Below are 22,830 nucleotides of genomic sequence, written 5' to 3' on the forward strand. Positions count from 1 at the left end.
AAACATGCTGAAAGAACCCACTCAGAGCAGTAATTAGACCAAAATTGTACAAAAATATACATTTTGTATTTAAGATGACAAACCTTTAACTGTAAATATACTCTATCCAGATCTCCTCAAGTAGCAAAGCTTTATCCTCACCTGGTTCAAATTCTGTAAAAAAAATCTATTAAGTGCCTTTTACTATCTGGTTATTAATCAATTAGCAAAATAATCATTAGTTGCAGCCCTAATTAAGTTAGTTTTCTTGACCACGATATTTAGAAGAGTTTAATTAATTGAAAGTAATTAGAAAGTTTTACGTTCTTGTCTATAGACTCGTCTTTGTTTCTAAAACCAAACTGTATTTTAAAAAGATATACCGACTCCTCATAATGCAGACTGGTCCATATTGTACCCAGTAAATACCCCTAGGTACCGCATAAGTTCTGAGCTGTTTGATCAGGTTTCAGCCAGCTGAGCCCTGTCCAGCACCAAGAAAAAGTCACAATGAAGTTCTAATAAAAACTTTTATCTCTAGAGAAGTACACAAAACAAGCCTTTATTTAAATAACCGCTGGATGGTGTGGGGTACAGTGTGAAATCAACCTTATGATCAGACCAGATGAAGTTTAAGAATAGATTTACGTGTCTTCAGCTTCATGCCTCTAACAGCTAAACAAGCCTTATGAGAGATTATACAAAAAACTTTAAATAAAAACAAAATCATAATTATTTACGATAAACATGTTCACAGAGTAAACAAGTTACACAGCAGTAACACTTTAGAGATAGCACCCCCTGCTGACTAGATGAAGGTATTACACTCTCCAATAAGGCACTATGATGCAGTTGAAACGAAAAAACTGTGATTTGGATTTGATAAAATATTGGATGATGAATTCAGCATTATATTCAATGACTTTCTATTGAATGTCAGACAAATAATAAATAGTTATTTTTTGTGTGTTTTTTTACATTTTCAGAGTGAGCAAACGCTGGTTCTCTACACCAGAAGCTGTTCCACGTCTACTGGGTCGGTTATTTTGTCCTGACCGGTTGGACCATTTGTGATCGGCTCGGGCTCACTCTGATTGGACAGGGACTGGAAGCCGCTGTCGTTGCGCGAGCTGCAGTCTGTAGCCAACGGCTGCAACTCAGAATCAGATTCTGCCGTCGAAACTTCAGCCATCTGTTCGCTGTCTTCTTCTTGCACTGCCATCTCCATTTCTTCTAAGGCTTTCAGGATGGCTGCTTCCTCCTGGAGCTCCTTCTGCTTCCTGCTTCCAACCAGCTCCTGCAGGATTGATTGCGGGGACGATTTGTCTCGCAGGGATTTCCTGGAGCTGTCCTCCACGATGGTGGTGACATGCGTCACCTCCTCCTGCAGCCCGTCCTCCATGGTGATGGTGCCGTTGGTGGTCTCTGTCCCGCTGGTTACATCCTCTAGTTTCTCCTCTGGGACTGGTAGCACAACCTCCACCACGGGACTGATCAGATCCCTGATTGCATCCACACTATCAGGAGACTTTGGATCCTCAAGTGGACCCAGGTCCTCCTCATTCACCCTTTTGACTTCTGGAATCTCCCCATCTTCCTCAGGAATAAGATCCACACCTGGGACCTCAAGGCAGGACTCGTATGGAATAGGCAGCCCTTCCAGCTGGATCATTGAGACCACCTGCCTCCGTCTTCCTCCAAAACCCTTTCCTTCGGCTCCGCTGCCCACTGAGCCATCAGGGTCATCGGCTCCAAACTTAGAGCCCCAGTCTACAGGTGGGGTTTCCTCCAGGAGGTGAAGGTTGGGGTCACTATTGGTCAGTATGATGCTGTCCCTGTACAGATTGTGTCTCCTCTGCACTGCTGCCTCCTTCACCGCTGGACAAACACAAAACAGACCTTATGTCAGCAAATATCTTACATCATCCCTCATTTCTCTTCTCAGGGTTCCTACATATTTCAATCTTAAAGTTCCAGATATTTACTTCAGCGTGTTGCAGATATTTCTACAGTGGTGAGGTGTTAGAGGAAGGAAGAAATGGCTGTATAAAACTCAGAGGGACTAATTAGTTTAACAATCCTGTTTTTGGACTGTAGGAGGAAGATGGAGAACATGCAGAAATAACCCAGGGCCAGGATTTGAACCCAGGACCTTCTGCTGCAAGGCAACAGTGCTACCAACTGCTCCAGCGTGCTGGACGGCATAGGAAGCCTGTCTATGTTTTGCTTTCAAACAGCTGGACTTTCAGACCTCCAGAAAGCCTGAAGAACTGCTGCTCAAGTCCACTTGTAAACATTGTAAAGCTTGGCAGCTTGGAAGGAAATATGGAAAAATGATGTTTGGTTTAAGCATTACTGCTAGTAAAATGTTCTGCTGTTTGTTGCCCTCACCCATCATTATGTCATTGGAGACAGACTGCAGGACCACCTCCTCATACATATTCTCCACCAGCAGGAAACGGGACAAATCCTCAAAGATCAGCTCCTGAAAGCGAGGCAGCTCCTGTGGAAATTGTTCAGAAGTGAATAAAACTTCTCATCTAGAACCAAGATCCCACACTGTCAAACTGCTTTGGATCAGGGACCTCAAGACCATCTAAGATGTTTCACATTTTATCACGCATGGAGATCCTTTCTGATAGTAGTGCATAATCGGGAAGCAGCAACAGGTTGTAGTTTTTGAGTTACTCACAGGTGTGCAGGACGGAGCTAGCTGCTGCAGCATGTAGGGGATGATTATCTGCAGTAAGGCCTCTCTGAAGAACCGTTTACGCACCGTGCTGCTGTCGTAATCATATTTCTGACAGAAACAGAGGTGACTTTTTTTTATTCCAGGTTTGCCCAAAAAAAACTGAGTAAATGGATCTTTATCTGCAGCTGGTTTACCTTGAGAACTCTGTCCTGGCATTTCTGGATGCTCTTGCAGAGGTCCTCCTCCCCCTGGGACTCCAACGACTGGTGAAGCAGCTGCTCAAAAGTGTACACCGCATTGTCCATTTGCTGTCAAAATGAGCAATGAAAGCACGGAATATCTCAGATAACAAGGTACTGTTCGGATGCAAGATGTGTAATTTGCCATGAGTGCAAATAAAGGTTTAAATCATATTTATGCCTGGTTGGATAGACCTTCACTGCTGGACACCAAACACTGCAGGTCCAAACCTGTTAGATCTACGTTTGTTTATCGTCACGTGTGGGGGGTCTCGGGTTTAAAAATCAGCCGACAATTTAAAAATCCTGCTGTGTGAACCAGGCATTAGTCATGCAGCCCTACTAATAAATGGGTCTACAGAAAGATCAATAACAGAAGGAGAATTAATGGATGGATACAACTTTAGGACAGGGACTAAAGTCTAGAAATAGAAATGTTTTTTCAATCTGTTTTTCTTTCCATGCTGATTTGCACCTGGAAAATACCTAAATCACATTCCAATAATGTAATTTCCATTTTCTCCAGCAGGTGGCAGCAGTTATCTGTACTAGGTTCACAGTGTTCATGAGACAGCGGCTCACCTCCCTCATCAGGATCTCAGCCCTGCTGATGAACACGGAGGGGCTGGAAACATCAAACCTCTGCTGCAGCCCCTCCAGGTTCAGCTGCTCCATCTTCTCATAGCAGCTATGCATCTTCACCGGGTGGAACGCCAGCATGGACAGCCTCTCCAGTTGCTAAAGGATAGACCCATACAAAAGGAAATCAGTCAACTCCAGCATCATTCAGAGAAATTTAAAACCAAAACTAATGAAAATTATTATCTCGTTGTTCAGGGTTAGTCACAAAGTTCCTGACACTCCACTTTAAGGCCATCACATTCCTTCTCATGTACTTTATCAATGTTATTCCGCCCATTAAGTGAAACTCACCTCTCCCAGCTTTTCTTGGCCCCTACCATTAAGGGAATTCTTGCCGATCTCCACAATTTCCTTGAAGAACACGTCCCTGACCTCGGAGAACCCCCTGCTGGTGGGCTCCATCAGCGATTCCAGGATGGAGCTGATGTAGGGCTGGATGCTGGTCCGAAGGAGCTGCTCAGCTTTCGGCATCACAAGAGCTGAATTTCAGGAGCAAAACACCAGAAGAGAAGTCAGTCTATGCTCCATCACTACAGTGTTCAATCTTTTTCCAGAATAAACATGTTCACAAAAACACCTTTCAGACCTCTGGGTTCCCTCAGACAACTATAAAAACATGCTGTACACGTGATGTGTGCTTCTGGAGCATTTTACAGACTGAACATTCAAATAAATCGTGGTTGGAATGCAGATCTTCCACTTCGGCTTAATAAAAAAGAATAATGAGCAGCGTGCGCAAGTTGAGCCGACAGCAGCCGGCCTCACCATTTATCCTGTAGACTTCCTTCACGCGTTTACCACAGTTATCGGTTCATTTGGGTGTTAAAAGTTCAACGTGAATTTATGGAAGAAACTAAAACCAGAAGGAGGGAAAACAGCTGTGGAAGGATGGGAAGAAAGGATTAAAGAGGATAAAGGAAGACAGTACAGGAACCTGGAGGAACGAAGAGGAAAAAAGACAAAAAGGAAAAGTGAGGGAAACATGGAAGGAAAGGAATAAAACTAGGTAAAAATGAGAAAGAAGGGAAGAATGAAGGAAAAGGAGGTAGGAACAGCAGAGGAAGGAATAGAGATGGGGTGAAGGAGGTAAAAAGGGAAAAGGACAGAAAAAAAATGTTTAGAAATGGAATAAAAATGTGGAAGTTTAAATATTCCATACAGGTGGTAAAACGAGCCACATGAAGGGAGATTTGTGAAGAAAAAGTTAAATTAAAGCTGAATGTTACCAGAAATTTGAGCCATTTCAGTTGGGTTACTTTACTAAATGTTCATGAAGCAGATATACTGCAGCCACATCTTCTCAAAGAGCCAAACAATAAGAAGCAAACTTCAGGACAAGCAAATTATATCACATGACAGAAGAACAACAAAGGACATTTTGCTTAGAAATCTGCGGTAAACAAAAACTTGTACAAGTAGAATAAAAGCCTCTCTTCAAAACCATGTTTTCCATCACCTCATCTAATCATTCCCATAAAAGGAACAGCTGCTGAGCTGCCTTATTTTAGCTTCACCTTTCTTTATTTTTACATGATGACATCACCATGAAACTCTTCTTTATATTTTCACTCTAAAACCCAAAAAAAAAAGAGGAACCTTCCTCCCGATGTGTCATATCTGACGAGTCAGAGCAAACAGGGCAAGGACCTAACATAGAAAATGATTCATTAATGTCTGACAAGCTTATAAAATGAATCGCTTTACGGCCAGGTTGGAGTTTCAGGCTGAAGATGATTGATCCATGTTTTCTACACGTCAGTCTTCATTTTATTTAAATTAAAACCCAGTAGAGTGTAAAAGGTAAACATCATCCAAGTCTCGCAGTTTTCAAGCTTTGGACACTATTGTAATTATACTTGTTGGATCTCATTTTAATGAAATATAAACGAGATATTTCAAAGAAATGTATTTATCTTCTGTCTTCATTTAATCAAGACAACTGTGGCATCCAGTTAATGAAAACCCAAAAAATGAGTTTCTCAAATTATGTTCAATTACAGGGAGGAAAGCTGAGTGGAAGGAAAAAGCATGGTAGAACAAGGCAGTGAAACGACACTGTCCCAATACCCACACTACACCCTACGCCCCTCTATGAAGTGTTTACTTTGTACAAGTGCATGTAGGGGTTGAAGTGTGCAGGTTACAAGCTGCAAAATTGGAGAATTGGGACAGTAGGGGTTACTTCATTGACTTGCACCTCTGCACCGTAACTGCAACATCAAAAAGGGCGGGAACCGGTGCTGTTTTCACAGTCTTACTGCTAAAAAAAAAAGATTTTAAAACTGCAACAAGCAACTGTTTTGAGGAGTAGAAAGTGCGGGAAGCGATACTCCTGACGCGCCACTGTTTGTTTGAAAGGTAACTTCAGTGTTATGGCCTACTGACTAAGGACCACTCTGGAGAATTGGGACGCACTCGAACACATCAACTGGAACGAGCAATTCAGGGACACAAGGGTGGAAGTGCAAGTATTGGGACCAGTTCAGACCAGTAACCCCTAAATCCATCGTTAGTAACATGTAACCCAGTCTCTAACCACCTTTTATCTTGCTGATGACATGTTCTTTGGATGTGATGAGCATGTCCATGTCACCTCGCAGTCTAACATCTAATGAAGGTTTTTGGGCCTCGCAGGCTTCCTCCAGAGCTGCATATTGACCACTGATCTGGGTCAGCACCTGCTTGTACATAGCATCAGAGATCTGGAGAAGAGAAGGCAGTAAGAGAGAGCATGGTCTGGAAATGTGTTGGACCAGCATGTCTGGAGAAACCTACCAACATCCAGTTTCTCTGTCTCTGCTGCACCTTCCCCTTCAGACGAGGGCCAATCGCATTTCTGAGCTCAGGCTGGAGAGTCTCCATCACAAGATTAGCCAGAATCTGCAAACCAAGTCCAGTTGTCATGCCTCTGAACAATTAGATATATGACGTCAAAAAACATTACCTAAAACTAATGAATGGATGGATGGAAGACCCTAGCTTCAAGGTAGCTAACAGCTGCTAGCTTGTCCTAGCCACTGGTCCCAGCTGAAGAAATGAGAGGAAGAAGTTGGATTAAATATAAAACGAAACATGACTAAAATAAATACATTATACACTGTAAAGTGTGAATAGGAACAAAAGGTCATTTTAAATAATAGCAAAAGAAAACAATTTTAGCAAATTATCTTGATTATTATAAAAACTGCAATCAACATTTTTTTTGTCATCCTTGATTTTGAGCCGGCTGTAGTCTGGTAAGCTAATATCCACCAATGAAGGAAAAACAGACACCCCTTTAAAACAACACTCCCTCGTTCCTGTGTGGTTACATGGACAGATAGGGGAGACTGAAATGAGACGAAGAGGAGGGACACTGCCCTCACAGCAGCATAGAGGAACACATTGACCTAGGCATCTCCATGAAGGCTCAAATAGTTGCTGAAACGTTGTTTTGGCTAATGAGCAGATTCTAGGAGAGGGTATTTTGCTGGACAGCGAGGCCCCAGCAAACACTACTATTGTAGCTTGTTTATTGAAAAGCTTGTTAGTCTGGAATTGGTCAGCTAGATGAAACTGTATTGGCATCTTTGCCAATATTGTGGTTTCATTCCAGTGGTCAAAGTTCAACCCTGAAACAATCAGATTGATCACAGTTTAACATATATTTTTATTATAGGACAAGTTCCTAAATTAAAAACACCCCTTTGAGTCACATAACCTTAACTTTTATTCATGCACAGTTTCTTAACTGTATACCTTTATTTATTGCAGCAGCCCAGTATATAACTGATATGGATGAAAACAAACCTTCAGTACTGGTATTGCTTGATGAAGCTTTTGATACTGTTGACTCGACCATCCTACTTAGACAAACTCAGACAGATTGGACTTGGAACTGCCCTGAAGTGGTTCACCTATCTCAGGAATTCAAAATGCTGTCAGTATAGGCAACGGTTCATCAGAATTTTATGACGTAAGGTATGGTGCTCCACAAGGCTCAATTCTTGGTCCTCCTTGTTATAATCTTTATATGGTGCCGTTGATGACCCTGGGTGCATTGATGCTCTTTTTAAACAATATTTTAGATATTAAGTCACAGATGGCACAGAATTCCCTTCTGCTAAATCAGGACAAAACAACATTTTTATTATTGCCGCAGAATCGGAGAGAAACTCACAACCCGACTTAAAGCACTGGCAATGAATCCTTCAGATTATAAACCTCTGCTTCATATTTGATTCAATCTTAAATTTCACAAACCACATTAAAATGTTACAAAGTGCGTTTTATCATGAAAAGTGCTCTTTAAATAAAGTTTTGATGAATGATTGATTAAATCTCACTGTGAATAATATATACATAAAATAAATCAAACTTTTAAATAATCGACCCTTTAACTACACTGAGCTCAAACACCCACTGATGAACAGTTTTTAGTCTTTTACCAAAGTCCATCAGGTTTTTATTTAAAATGTGTTCCTGATGCTATGCACTCAGGGCTTCGGGAGGAGAAAGAGGCCCACACCATCACAGATCCCCCACCATACTCGTGACTAGGTATGCATCCTTTTTCTCATAACACACCCATCTGCTTGTGTCAAAAAGCCCAATTTTAGTCTCATCGGACCACAGTGAACTCATCCAGGAAAAATCCCAGACTTTAGTAAACTCAACATGTTTGTGACGGTAGGACAGAAAAAGCCTTCTCCTGGCTCGCCTTCTTGCAACTAGATAGTTATTTATTGTTGTTATGGCGACTTGGTGACCTCAAGAGGCATCTTGCTGTAGTTTTCCCTTTTTGCCCTGCCTGCTGGGAAAATAAACTCAGGTCCTCGTCAGGCCTTGTGCGCCCCAGTTCCACTTGTCCTGAACTTCCTAAATCGCGCTCCGGCTGTAGAGATGCCCAGGTTTTGTTTTCTTGTAGCCGTTTCCTGACTTCTCAAGATCAACACACATCTGCTTTACTTGAATGGCATGTTCTCCTGTCGTTTCCATTATGAAAAGTGGCTAAAAGAAATCAGCCTCTATATCACGTCATATTTATACTAAAAAAAAAAACAGAAAGCCACAGTTTATTGACTGAAAGTCTACAGTCACTTTGAATAAATAAATAATACTTTGGTTAAACTAACATTACAGGAATCTGGATTTTATAGAAAACAATTATGTCTTAAGGTGGGTGTTTTTGACACTGAATAAATGTACTTAAATTAATTGGATATTTCTGATTTTCCTTCTACTCATATTAAAGACCAATTTGTTTTTAGGGCATTAACTAAAAACTCCAATCACCTGATGCTCTTGTTTTCTCCTCTGTCCAACAGGATTATTACTTTTCCCAGTGACCGTGCAGTTATGCAGTTATCCCCGAATTAAAATGTGCAGTTTTGTTGTAAAATAAAATCCATAGGTAAACAACTTATTTGACTTGGAAGCATCTTTTGAAAATAACCTTTAAGCAGGTATTAGACATATTTTTCATTAAGCTCACAAAGGTTTTTTTATTGGTCTGATGTAATATTCTAATCTTCAATGTCAGGTTTTCATCAGATATAAATGGAAAATCATCAAAATTAACAGAAAAAAAAGGTTGAAAACATCGATCTGTGGAATTAATGAGTTGAGTTACTAAATATAACCATATCTACATACATTCCTACACATACACATGGGTACCTACCTACAGCTGTATAAAAAGGTATTGTCACCCTACAGATTTCCCATTTTGTCACACCTAAATGTTTCAGATCAAACATATTTGCTGCTGCTTTTAACTTTTTCACATGAAGTCGCAGGAATGTCTCAGAGGTCTGAGTAAGCAGAGAAATATGTTGCTGCAGGTTTCCAGATACCTCCAGTACTGCCTTCAGGCAACCTGCAGCTCAGATGGTGTCAGTCAGGTACAACTCAGAGAATTACGCTCTCTATGCTCAGTCTGTATCAGCCAGCATGGATGTAGAAGGTTATCCTGACAATGAAAGAGCCGACTGGTCCTTTTCAAAACTACCTAAGCTGAAACAACAAGCTTCACTCAAGCCAACCGTACTGAATAAAAACTATTTAAACAATTAGGTCCTTCACGGCTAGATATAAACACATGCAGATTGTTTTTGTGGTTAAGTAAATAAGGCTGTATTCAGGTACTGGGACATTAGTTGGGAATAATTGAAGTATATGAAGGAAAAGTAAGAATTACAAAGCTTTGGCTGAAACTGAAGTGAGTTATTTAAGGGGGAGATCCTAAACAGAGGTATGTGTTCCAGTGAGTGTCTCGTTCATGATCCATCCTGGGAGCTAAACAAACTGGGAGAAAACCTCACCCTGGAAAGCAATGCTGCATGTCTCACCATCTTGCTCTGAACTGTTCCTAAGAAATACTTTCGTTGTATTTAACCTGAAGAAAACACGTCACCCAACTCACAATCCTCCCTTCAATTAAGGCGTGGCTCGTTAAAACTCGCAAAGGCTCCAAGCGAGTTTATGTTGCGGAGAAGTTTGTGAAGAACCGCAGCCGTTAGAGAGCTGGTGGTGGATTATGAATAGTAAGGTCCTGACCTGTGGTGGCGCTCCGCACATCATCTCCCAGGTGCCGTATTGCCCTTTGACTTGTCTGTAGCGTCTAACAGAGTTGGTGAAGGCGAGCGTCTGAACAGCTTTTTCCTCAGACAGACCTAAAAATACATTAACGCAAATAAAATGATTATGAACAGCTTATAGGATAATAATAAATGCAGAGAAATAAAATATATATATATAGTTTATACATAAAATGCAATTATAAAAAATAAGAAATAATTTAAAATGTCATTATAGTTAAAAGCTATTAAAATACTAAAATTATTTTAAAATAGTAAATCAAAATAATACAAATGTTTAAAAAGTTGAAAACAGCAATACAAATAATAAATAAATAAGCTTTGAAAATATATTATAAAATAGCCATTACAAAATGTTTTTATTAATTTAAATATACAACTTTAAATAAATATGGAACATTTAAAATAGCCCTACCAAAAAACAAATACAATAAAGCTAATTATTATAAAAATTAGGAAACATAAATCCGTCAAATAAAACTAATTCAAATATAAAAACAAGGGAAAGTAGGACAAAAAGTAAACAAATACTTTTTAAAATAATTTAAACAAAACAGCTTTTTCAATGAAGGTAAAAATAATAGAGAAAATCTATTTTTTACATCATTATCTAGAGCAGATCTCGCAAACAACAGTTTCCACCACATGTGAGTCACGTTTGTGGGTCGGTGCATCAGAGAAGGATCATTGTGTCTCACTGGGCGATGGTCAACGCAGACCTGCTGTGCAGCCATCACACACGTCTGTTATCTCTCAAAACAGGAGGATGTTGACTTGTTGGAGGATGCGTTGCGTATGGTTGCTATAGTAACACCCCGCCTCAGCTGACTGGACAACAGAAACAGCTCAGAAAGCATCTGATGACATGTTCATTTTGAGGAAGTTAATCCTCAGGCGACTTTGAGAGAAGAAAATAGCTCTGAGCTTCTGTTTCCGATTCGTTCTTTCCAGTATATACTTTTATACTTCAGGCATAGTCATGGAGGGCTAAAGTAAATTATATATCCACCGTAACATTAATAATTTAGGTAATTAAAGTAGGACATGAAGCCTCTGTTTGAAACAGGTTGAGGTACCACAAACCAACGTGAGAGAAGCCAGAACTGCAGCAGTTTCCTGTTCCCTGGATGGATGCTAAGTTACAGACAGGACACCGAACTGGTTATTTGTTTGTTAAAAACTAGCAAATACACACACACACACACACACACCATTGAGCTTGGGGATGCCTGTCAAACTGTTTCTCTCTGTGGCTGCAAGTGTGCGAGTGAGAGGTGGCTCACAAAGACAGGAAGTTACCAAGAAATCTGGACGAGGCAGGGAACCAGAGCTAGACAGGAAGCCATCTCTGCGGCCAGCTCTCTAATTCTGCTGAAAGGCCAAGGTTTGGGCTCTTTTCGTCTCTGCTCATGGTTTTAGGATGAATCACGGGACACGAAAGCTGGAAGCACCGTGACAGAGGTGGCCAGCTATCCTGAGGCTAAATCAGTCAAATGCAATTGTGTTTTACTGTCCATGTCCCAGAAATTTCAACATCCACAATTAGCAAAAAAAACAAAACAAAAACATGTCAACAAGAGCAACAACTTTGTTGAGACCAAACATATGTTATGTTGGTCAAAGATAACATCACCTTTATGGTATTTAATGTATATAAACATGAAAATGATTGCTGATGTTTTCCTGTTCAGCTTAAAGCACCACATTGTTGGGTCCAGCCATGGGTGGAGAACAACCACCCAACAACAGACTGATATTAACTCTGAATCTCAGAATGCACAGCATTAACCCATTTTCCAGGAAAGTGCCTAGGAAGGAGTCGTCCCAGGCAAAAAAAAAATCATAGTACAAAACCCTGGTGCCAGCACCATTCGTCCTCTTTTGCCCTCTGTCGTCTAAAGCTAAAGATTCTCTAAGCAGAGACGGTGTCCCTGATGAAGCGGTTTTCCCCACTGCCTGAAGAAGATGGCATCGAAAACCTCAGTTCTGCACGCCAGAAGCGTGCGATCCGAGCAGCTGCCACAGCTTCTTCGCCCAGTGGACCTACTGAACCCACTGCCCCTTTGAACGACTCCCTATTCCCCAGAACGCTTCACATAAGAGGTCGTGTCTGGGCAGAGAAAATTAATTTAGGATAAAGCAATTTAAATATTGTTAATATCAATGTGTTCTGCTTTGCTTGACGCTTAAACTGTGTCTGGCTGGAGATGGCGTAGAGCAAGCTGGAGTGTAGTCACCTGAGCTCGCCCATTTTACCTGCATTTTCCCCTCATCTTCTCTCCCTAACCTATAATAAATATGTAGCCTTATAAGCATGCTAAACTGTGTCTGCTATGCTGAAACTAAAAGATCTGCTATAGCTAAACGGAAAACACATTAGCTGTGTTTACAGCATAGCTCATTCACTCCGCGCTATAATCAGCCATAACGCGCTGCCAGAGATTATAGGCACATTAATATTTATAAGGGGTTGCTAAATAAAGATCGCAATTTTTCCTTTGTGTAGCTAGACCGCTAACCCAGATGTGACATCATCATGTTTCTCTGTTCGTTCGCCATCTTGTGAGAGGCTAAAAGTTCTTCGCTGCCATGTCAGTAGTCCATCATTCCTTTTCAAAATGACCCACAATTATCTGCAAGTTAACATTAAAAATCAATTGTTTGAAAGGTTATTGATTTTTTTTTTATTTGACAAATAATACTTTGAAAATAATATTTTATTTACCCTTCTAAATTTGCATTGTGAACTGGTTGCTTAACACATAACACATGCAAATTGTTGTTTTTAATTAGTTTTAAAGACAAAAACTTGGTTATTAAATGAGCATATTCACACTGAAATATGATTTCATTGCATCATTTTATTGGTTATGGGTTATTTTTTTGTTCTCTTTTGGAGTTTATTAGTTTTCCTCCTCATTTTTGCTCACTATTAGCTGAGTGTTACTGGTCTAGTATAAGAGTTTGTTAATTGAAGTATTTTTAACTTCAAGTTGAATTACTGTTAATAAATTCTTCTATTTTGGAGAGGTGTAGTTGTGTGTTAATTCTGTATATGTTTGCAGGGCTCGTATCTCTTCTTTCATCTATTGTTCTTTAATACCGAGCCACATTGGGCTGGGATTAACAGGACAACACCTGACAGACCTAAAATGGTTTGGCTAATGATTCCTGATTTGTCAGCCGGACTAAAAATGTAATATTCTAACTTTATTATTGATTTGGTTAGTAATTATTAATTTTGATATTAATAGTTGCTGACAGCCAAACCAAACCTATTGCAACTGAAGAAGCCTAAAAATGCACTGCTTGCTTGATCAACCAGTTGACATACCTGTGACCTCATGCACATGTAAGATGCTTTGAGTGGGATTATTCAGCAGATTGTTGAAGTAAAGAATGACAGCAAACAAAGACATGTGTTCTTACTATAAAAATATTAAGAACAATAATATAAAAGTTAACCGTGAAACTGGGTTCCATTTAGAGCTACATTATATAAATCATTATATATATCATTTACATCACCACTGCACACTCAACAAGTGCAATACTGCAGTAGCAATGGACAGCTGTGATGCAACACTTGTTGGACTGATATATTCCAAGTGACAAGCCTTCACACTCTCCATGTCAGTAATAGATCCCCTCAGCTGGATGGACGTTGACTGCCTGTGGTACAGAACATTGTAGCCAAAATGCTGAAGCTAATGAAGAGCAGCAGGGACATCGTGATGTCAAAGTGAAGAAAATGAGAGTTAAGTGCAGCAGATATGGTCACTGCAGCAATCAACGGTGACACTAGTTTTCCTATTATTGTGAAGCCTCAGCTTCATCTTTTAATTAACTGCTCTGTTGCAGCCATAACTGGAGCCTATTCCTCAAAACTCAGTTGCCTTAAGACGCGTTGGCAGTTTATGGTTCTAATCTTGGTGTCTTGTCTAGGTAGAACATTGATAGATGGATTGAGGGAACGCAGTGAAGAGAGAACCAACACAAAAAACAATAGTCTTTGTCAATCCATGTTTCAACCCTCACCTATGGTCATGAGGTGGGGGTGAAGACCATAATCATGATATTTCCTCAGAAACTCAACAGGACTTATCCTCAAGAGGAGAGGGGCTCATACTGTGGCTTCTCCACATCAAAAGGAGATACCTGAAGCAGTAAGGGCACCTGGTAGAGATGCTACTGGATGCGTTGTTTGTGAGGTGTTTTGGAGTAAACCTCTACCCCTTGCAGGAGAGATTATATCTCACAACTAGCCTTGTAACACCTCAGAGTCCCCTCAGATGAGCAGAAAGCTAGGAAGAGAAATGTCTGGGGAACTCGGCCAAAGTTGTTTGCCCTTATGACCCGATCTCAGGTAAGCAGTAAAACATGGATGTGGATTTTAATTTCTTAACATGCGGAAGGTCTTCCTTCACCTATGGTGTTTCGAACAAAGGGCAGCCATATAACGGATGTTTAGCGTCATTCAAAAGTTACCCTGATATTGCCTGGTTTAGTTACACCTTTTGTCTTGGTGGGATCTACTATGACACTGCAGTGGATGTTTAAGTAACATCCACATAGAAAGACCAATGGTTTTCCAGCAGAACCTGGTCCAAAACATCAAACTACAGTCAGCTCAACATATTCCCATAGTGCACCCTGGTGCCATGTGTTCCCCAGGTAAGAGACACACACACCTGGCCCATCGTGTGTTGTAATAGAAAAAAAATGTTTCTTCAGACCACATCAATTTCTTCCATTGCTTTGTGGTCCAGTTCCAAATCCCCCCTCTCTATTACTGGTGGATACCCTCAAGAAGGACACCCTGGCTAGACCGCAGCCCCATATGCAACAAATACCGTTGTACTGTGTATTCTGACACCTCTCCATCAGAACCAGCATTAACTTAGTCATAATCTGGCCTTTATCATCTTGCTGAAATCCTTATGCTGCCCATATTTCCTGCATCTATTTCAAATTTGACAACAAAATGTTCAGTTGTGGTCTAATGTATCCCACCCTCAAGCAGATGCCATGATGAAGATCTTATTCCCTTCATCTGTCAGAGGTCCTAATGCTTTGCTTATTGATGTATATTCATCCTTGCGCTTCCTTTTCACGTTAAGTCAGCTAAGTTGACTTTTTGGTTAGTTAACATGAATACGATTTTGTTCATCGGATCCTCTTTTGAGCTCAGAACGACTTTTTTAAAATTTAACTCTGGGTTAAAATGGAAAAAGTCTGATTTCTTCCATAATTATTCTTGATTGCGTTCGTTTGAGGACTCGGACCCATGCAGAAATAGATTTGATCTCTTTATAAAACCTTAACTGGCAGACGTTTTCAGGAGACCAAAAATATCTCCACTTTTTAACCCTTCGGGCCTGTAAAAATCTTTTAAAACATTTTCCTGCAACAAGCTAGATCAGATTACAGTTTCCTTGCTGTGTGTGAGTGTGTGCTGAATGTATTAATAGGACATGTGGCAGCACTTACCACAGTGGTTTTATTTAAGGCATTTCCCTTTCTGCCTGCCTCACCAACGCTCTGGTGATTGCAGCAGAAGCTATCAGGGACGGTTTTCCAGGCTTCTTATACCCCCAAATAATGTTTCTCACTTTATGCATTTTGTCGTAAATATGAAAGAATCAGTCTGAAGATTCCTCCTGCCTTTAAAATAAAGACGGTTTTATTTAAGTACTTCTTTCTTTCACAAACACCGTTACATCTGCTGCTGCATCCGCTTCCAACTGACATGCATGAGTGGGATTTCCCCATATGGTCCAGGCGTATGGAAGCAGCCAAACCCCACAGTACAATAAACAGCCGCAGACACCATCAGCCGCAGACATCACAACCAGCATGTAACTTTAGATCCCTGCCTGGGATTGAATGGGAGCAGCAGACCCTGTCATGGTTTATTTAATATGTTGGTTCTCTGTTCTGTCAGCTAACAGAGAACCAGAGGAAGAAAAGTCAGGATTTCAAACCTTAAAGCAAGCTGCCAGGAGCAACATCTACTTCTGCTGCAGAACAAGTTGATTCAGAGCAAACTTCAATGCATTTTCTTGGGATTTTATGTGACGACCAACACAAAGTAGAAAACGATGCTCGGTTTTCTACTTTATCTTTGAAATAATTGAAGAGATGTGGGACACATTGTGGATATACTTTGATGCACCTAAATAAAATCCATCACAACCAACTGTCTCAAGAAGTCACCAAATTAGAAAACAAACTCCAGATGTGTGAAATTTAATCTCAGTATAAATGTTCTGTTTCTGGCCATAGAGGTTTGTTGGAGAACATTAGAGAACAAAGAGCATCATGAAGACCAAGGAACACATCAAACAGGTGAGGGAGGAAGGTGTGGAGAAGTATAAAGCAGGACAAGGTTCTAAAACAATATCCTAAGATTTGAACATCAGACAGAGCTCTGATCAATCCCTCATCTGAACACGGAGAGAAGATGGACCAACTGCAAACTCAGCAAGACATTGATGTCCAGCTAAAATGAGAGGCTGGGTCAAGAGAATATAATCAAAGAAGCAGCCAAGAGGATCATGCTAACTCTGGAAGATCTACAGAGATCCACAGCTCAGGTGTACTTGACAAATATGTTCCCTATAGAAGACTGGCAAGAAGAAAGCTATTGTTGAAGGAAAGTCATAAGAAGTCCAGTTTGCAGTGTGCCATGAGGCATATAGAGGACAGAGGTGGAAGAAGGTGCTCTGATCAAATGAGACTAAAACTAAACGGTGAAACACGGTGGCAGCAGCATCATGCTGTGGGGAGGGTCTGGGAAGCTGGTCCGAGCTGAAGGGAGGATGGATGGTGTTAAATACAGGACAACACTGGAAGGAAACCTTCCAGCAGAACAGCGACTCTAAGCATACATTCAGAGCTGCAATGCAATGGTTAAGATCAAATGTTTTAGAATGGCCTAGTCAAAGTTTAGACCTAAATCTAATTGAGGATCTGAGACAGGAGCTGAAGACTGATGTTTACAATAATTCTGCATCCATTTAGACTGACTGAATTTGAAGTGTTTTGCAAAAAGAAGAGGCAACAGAAGTACAAACATACTTCAAACATTCGCTGCTGTATCTGCAGCAAAAGACGATTCTAGAAAGAATGATGAAGTATGAGCACTGACTACAAATCAAAACCACCCTTTCATTTTCCTTCCCCTTTTCCTTCTTGTGCACTACTTTGCGTTGCTCTTTCGCAAAAAACCCCAATAAAATACACTGAAGCTTCTGGTTGAAACAATGTGGACAACCTCCAGGAGTATAAATACTTGTATTGTACTATTTCCAGTTCTACCCTTCTGGAGTCCACTGAGACCAGTTTTAGTCACGGGACTCGGATCTGTCAGCTGTGATGATGATTAACTGGAGTCTTTGCAAATCATCTTGTTAAGGTGATGCAAAGCAGCAGCCAGTCGCTTTATTGGACGGTTATCGAGGATGAAACAAAGAGAGCTTTAGCTGATTCAAATAAGCCTTCAGTTTGTCAGAGTGAACATTTATCTTGTGGTTTTAACACATCAGCTGAAAAGTGTCCAGCTAAGGAAACTGCTTTGCATGTAGATGGACGCTGTTAATAATCTATAAAAGAAAGGCTTCATGTTCCTATTCCTGTTTTCAGTGCTTTCTGTTGTCCGCCATTATGACAAGGAACCACTGATGACCCCTGACACAGGACGAACGTGAAACATGGACCAATGAGAATCGAGCATTTAATGTTAACCAATTACACCACTTCTCATGGCACAGTCTCAAACCACAAACAAGCTGCACAATAGGCTAATTGATCAATTAAGGCATTCTTAAACTTTACACCTACAGGTTCCCCCTAAACGCCGAGCCCTGTACCGATGAGCGAATAACGTCTTGCTAAGTTTTGGCCCTGACCTTCTCCACAATCTGGAAGGGATTTGTTGTAGAAAGATGCTAGAAGAGGGTTACAGCAGGGGAGAAGTAACGGTGAGCTGCACAGGGAGTCGGTGACAAACTGAGCCTGATAAGGTCTGACGGCACTCATGTTGAAAAAGGAGGATAAATAATCAGTCAAAATATCTAGGTTACTAAACATGTACTCTTTAATCTCAAATAACTAAACATTTACAGTTTGTATAGCTTGTTGTCCTTTAGTTTCACTCAAGCAGAAAGTGCATATTGGAAAGATTTGTAAATATGTTGCAACATGGATGTTAGTGCTTTGTTAATCCTCCACACTAGATCTTAAATCCTCGTCAAAAACACCTGTTTTTCCACCTGACAGGAATCAAACAAGTCTGTTCAAGCGAATGGCAGCGGGCGTTTCTTTGCCAATGACAACGACCCTCATTTCCTGCTCTTCGCCATTCCTAAAATCAGCCACGCTGTCATGCTTCAACATTCAGAAACGTGACCCGTGTTGTCGATTCAATAAACGCACAACGTAATGCCAACAGCGCCAACTGAAGATTACCGAGACAAGAGGCGGGGCAAGACAACACAACAAAGTGGTTTGAACATCCTGCTGCGTGGATCTGCCTTCAGTGTCTCCAAACAATGAGACATGAGTCATGTCACTGCAGGAAGAGACAAATCAAGACTAGTTCCAAACCCTGATATAAAGGGCATCAAAAGGACCAATGAAAAAACCTACAGTATCCTCCTCAGTGCTATTATTTCTAAACACAAATGTACTGTCCCTCAAAGAGGAAAACAAAAGCAAATAACCAGCTCTGTAATGTTCAGCAATAATACGTTAAAGCCTGTATTTAACAATGGCAACAGAAATTACTCCACCATTGTGTTTCCTACGGCCTAAAAATGTTGAAGGTCGGTAAAGAAGACTTTGATGAATGACGCACCTAATTCCTGCTGCATCCTGCAGAGAGCAATATGCTTCAACGCAAACACGCCCACGTCTTAACCCCCAAAGAAGGTGTAGAAAGTTGGAGGAAGGCATGAATTGTCCTTAGTGGTCAGTTTAAAGAAAACCACCTTATTTTCCAAAAAGATCTGCATGTACTGTAGACTCCAGTCTTCATCTGCTCATCTCTGTGTACAGCATCTGCAGTAAGCCCTAAATTGATGCCCTTCTCAAAGTACGTGACATCTCTGTCTGTCATACTGGGCATCTGTGATTATATAATTACCGTTGTTGCCGTGTCTGATGCAGTCCTGCAGCACGGCGTGCCACTTGTTCTGCTCCTTCTCCGTCATCACGCAGAAGTAGTAGTGGCGAGCGTACGGATGCCACAGGATCAGGGGGAACTGGGTCGCACACTTGATGAAGGGAGCGTTGGTTGTTTTGGCTTTGATGCCTGAAACGAGTCGTAGAACAGAACAGGTCACTTTACAAGCCTGTGTACATACATACATATGCATATATATATATATATATATATATATATGCAATTTCACAGAATAAAGGGTTGGGAAATGTTTCAGAACAGTTCTGGTCAGGAGTCTATTCATCGTGGTCAGGAATGATTCATTTAGCTTTTTTCCAAGGTGGTATGATGACAACAAACAAGATTTGGTAAAATATAATTTTTGGAGCATATTTCGCCCCAACCACACAAATCAACAAGCTTTTGGCACAATTCTGGCTGGATATTTGATCCATCTACTCGGCAGAACCAGTGGAGCTTCCCGGCTTTAGAGCATAGTCTGGGAACTTTTTACCAGGACTGTTTTTAATAGTTAAAAAAAACATTCCTGAACAGATTTTTGTGTTGGAACAACAAGTTGGGTCCAATTTTCAACCATCTAGCTTTTTATTTTAAATAGAACTTAATCATTACTCCACAGACAACTGGCAACAAAACAATATCAAAGCATGATGCTGCCACCACCGTGTATGATAGTTGGAACATTGTTCAACTTGACTCTTCCAAACATACGTCTTTGTGTCATCTGACCATAAAACCTTTCAGGAGAAGGCATTTGGTTCATCTGAAAATTTCAGCTAAGCTTAAAGGTGTCTGGTGGTTGGCACCCTCTCAATCCACGGCTTCGCTCTGGACAGTGACACCGATGCTCCTGCAGGTTCCAGGTGATGACAGGGTAGAGCAAAACAACGCTTGTTTGAAGAAAATTTGGCCCTGTCTTTTAGTGTTTAACCGTTTCTCTCTCCTAGACATGGCGATTGACTGAACTTCTACTGTAACTAACTCTATGTGCTCTCTTTCAGACTCTAACCTTGAAAACTGGCTCAGAGTTTATCTGTTCTTTCTTTCTAGATGAAACGACTAAAGGAGCTACATCCATTAACATTTACTTTTCCTTCCCATAGAAAGTACTCCTGGATCAGTGCTTCTTTGTTCTCTTTGTGTCTCTGCTCTGTTCTCTCAAACCCCCAGTCGGTCGTGGCAGATGGCCGCTCACACTGAGCCTGGTTCTGGTTCTGCTGGAGGTTTCTTCCTGTTAAAAAGGAGTTTTTCCTCTCCACTGTCGCTACATGCATGCTCAGTATGAGGGATTGCTGCAAAGTCAACGCCAGTGACTGTCCACTGTCTGTACATGCTCATCCAGGAGGAGGGAATGCTGCAAGTCACTGACTGGATGCAATCTGCTGGGTTTCCTTTGATAGAAAAACTTTTTATCCAATTTGAATAAAAAGCTAACTCTGACTGCACTGTTCAATTGTTAGGATTAATTGGAATGTATGAACCTGACTGTTGTGAAGTTCCTTGAGACAACATGTGTTGTGAATTGGCGCTATATAAATAAACTGAATTGAATTAAAAAATCTGAGGTCCTAACGTTCGTACACAAAGACATGGACTCGTAAATCAAACACTTTAGATTAAAAAATCTTTAAATTGTAAATTTAGATCTTTGCAACATTATCCACAGCATAAAGTGTTTAAAGGGTGTGCTGAATGTCACAGTTGTCTTGCAGTTAGTTTTAGATGTCAGAAAAATTTGAATTGAAAAGAAATATTTTAGAAATATCTCAAACCGGCTTTTACCGATTCCTGTTATACCAATTAATTTTTTTTTTATAATACATATAAACCGATGAGTATAACTGTTTTAATTAAACAATTAAATGTTAAAACCATGGAAGAAAAAATGATCTACAGGTTCCTTAATAGAGTTGGTAGTTTTTAATATAACAGACATAAAGGAATTATAAACTGATCTTTTGCATCATAAGTTTTGCATCAATGTCTGATTTTTATTAGTCAATAGAAACAACAAAAACAGTAGTTTAAGTCTTACTACATTTAACAAATAGGAAAAACTAATTTTTTCAAGTCTTACAAGCAGATAGACTCTATTCTGGTATTAATAAAACCCATTTTTCATAAGTTCTTATGTTTAAAATGCATATGGATAATTTCCCAACCTGGCAGGCTGTCGTTGACCAGCTCCATGTACTCCTCCATGGAGGTCAGGGCCTTGTACCCGGCACAGTTAATGGAAACCTTCGGATGCAGCCCGCGGTCATGGGCCTGTAAAGCAAACATGGGCAACAAACTGGTTTCACACAGAAGCCCAGTTCTTCAGAAAAAGCATCAGTTTAATCCGACGTTCACTTACCGTTTTGCTCTCGAAGAGCTCGACGTTGTAGCTCTTCGGCACGGACACAAAACGGTTCCTCCACTTCCGGTTCTCCTCCAGGTATTGGAACAAACTCCCAGAGAAGATGCTATGACCTGCCAGAGGATCCTGGACAAACACGATTCAAAAATCTTACACTGGAATGAAGATCTCTAATCCTGTAAGACTTTGCTGACACAAATTAGACTGATTGATGCGCAGATTTTGTTTTGTGAGTCATTTAGGATTTATTTAATTCACAAGAGTCTTAAAGCTTGAACGGGATTTTCCAGACAGTGATGGGAGGAGAGTTTAACTGAAAGGTGTCGTTTACACAAAGATGTACATCACCCCAGCTTGTTTGCAGATTTCCTGTCTTGGATCAAATAATTCCCACGAGACGAGGAAAGGTTATGTTATAAAATAAATTTGTTGCACACTATAACTATAAATATTCAGAAAGTTTGATTTCCACCTGTAAAGAAATTAAAGGTATTTTCAGCTGCCAGAAGAGTTGTGGAAAGGTTAAAAGCAGAGCTGCTTATGAGACAGAAATGAACAATAAAAGAGGGTACAGAATTATTCTAATAGATCGATCAGGCAGGATTTTATTTTACTGTCATATTTGGAAGATCTCAATCATGAAATTCAACCGATAATTAAAAACAGAACATATATATATGTATACGAGCAGCTGTCTGTAATGTGAGGCAAACATCTCTGTTCGAAATGTGCTCCACTTTCCCTCCAGTGATGGTTGGAAAAGCTCAGGTGTTTGCTGTAATCATTGAAGACATACAAAAAAGAAACGATCAGGCTCCCTCATTAAATAATGTCCTGGATCGGCTCATTCATGCATCATATGCAACATAAAGTTAACAGTGATGGCTTCAAAAGCAAGTCTGGGACAGCGTGCAGCATTTAAATAACTAGAATTTATTATTTCATTTCGTACATAATGATTTTAATTCAGTTTATTTCTACTGTGACAAATTATAGTGAATATCACCCCAAGGCACTTTGACAAACAGATCTGATTCATAATCAGGTCATTCAAATACAACCAAATTCTGATCCAGTTACATAAACTCAGTCACTTTATAAGGTATACCAGTGTAACTGCTAGTTAAGAGAAATGGCGAATAAGCCAATGTCACGGC

General features: G+C 40.3%; 1 protein-coding gene across 2 annotated transcripts in view; it reads right to left on the bottom strand.

Annotated features, from left to right (window-relative positions):
- Nucleotides 1-525: 525 nt before the first annotated feature.
- The window catches only part of niban2a (niban apoptosis regulator 2a), a 52,156-nt gene continuing 29,851 nt past the window's right edge, over nucleotides 526-22,830 (bottom strand). For both annotated transcript variants that reach the window (XM_047372099.1, XM_047372098.1), the window contains exons 3-14: nucleotides 21,671-21,799; nucleotides 21,477-21,582; nucleotides 19,276-19,443; nucleotides 10,090-10,205; nucleotides 6,328-6,432; nucleotides 6,092-6,254; nucleotides 3,844-4,031; nucleotides 3,493-3,648; nucleotides 2,866-2,979; nucleotides 2,672-2,779; nucleotides 2,371-2,482; nucleotides 526-1,857 (exon numbers count right to left, since the gene is read on the bottom strand). In XM_047372099.1, coding sequence (XP_047228055.1) covers nucleotides 986-1,857; nucleotides 2,371-2,482; nucleotides 2,672-2,779; nucleotides 2,866-2,979; nucleotides 3,493-3,648; nucleotides 3,844-4,031; nucleotides 6,092-6,254; nucleotides 6,328-6,432; nucleotides 10,090-10,205; nucleotides 19,276-19,443; nucleotides 21,477-21,582; nucleotides 21,671-21,799 — 2,337 coding nt within the window. In that variant the 3' untranslated portion in view covers nucleotides 526-985. The remainder of the gene's footprint in view (nucleotides 1,858-2,370; nucleotides 2,483-2,671; nucleotides 2,780-2,865; nucleotides 2,980-3,492; nucleotides 3,649-3,843; nucleotides 4,032-6,091; nucleotides 6,255-6,327; nucleotides 6,433-10,089; nucleotides 10,206-19,275; nucleotides 19,444-21,476; nucleotides 21,583-21,670; nucleotides 21,800-22,830) is intronic.

Source organism: Girardinichthys multiradiatus, chromosome 8 (assembly GCF_021462225.1).
Source record: "Girardinichthys multiradiatus isolate DD_20200921_A chromosome 8, DD_fGirMul_XY1, whole genome shotgun sequence".
Taxonomy (NCBI): Eukaryota; Metazoa; Chordata; class Actinopteri; order Cyprinodontiformes; family Goodeidae; genus Girardinichthys; species Girardinichthys multiradiatus.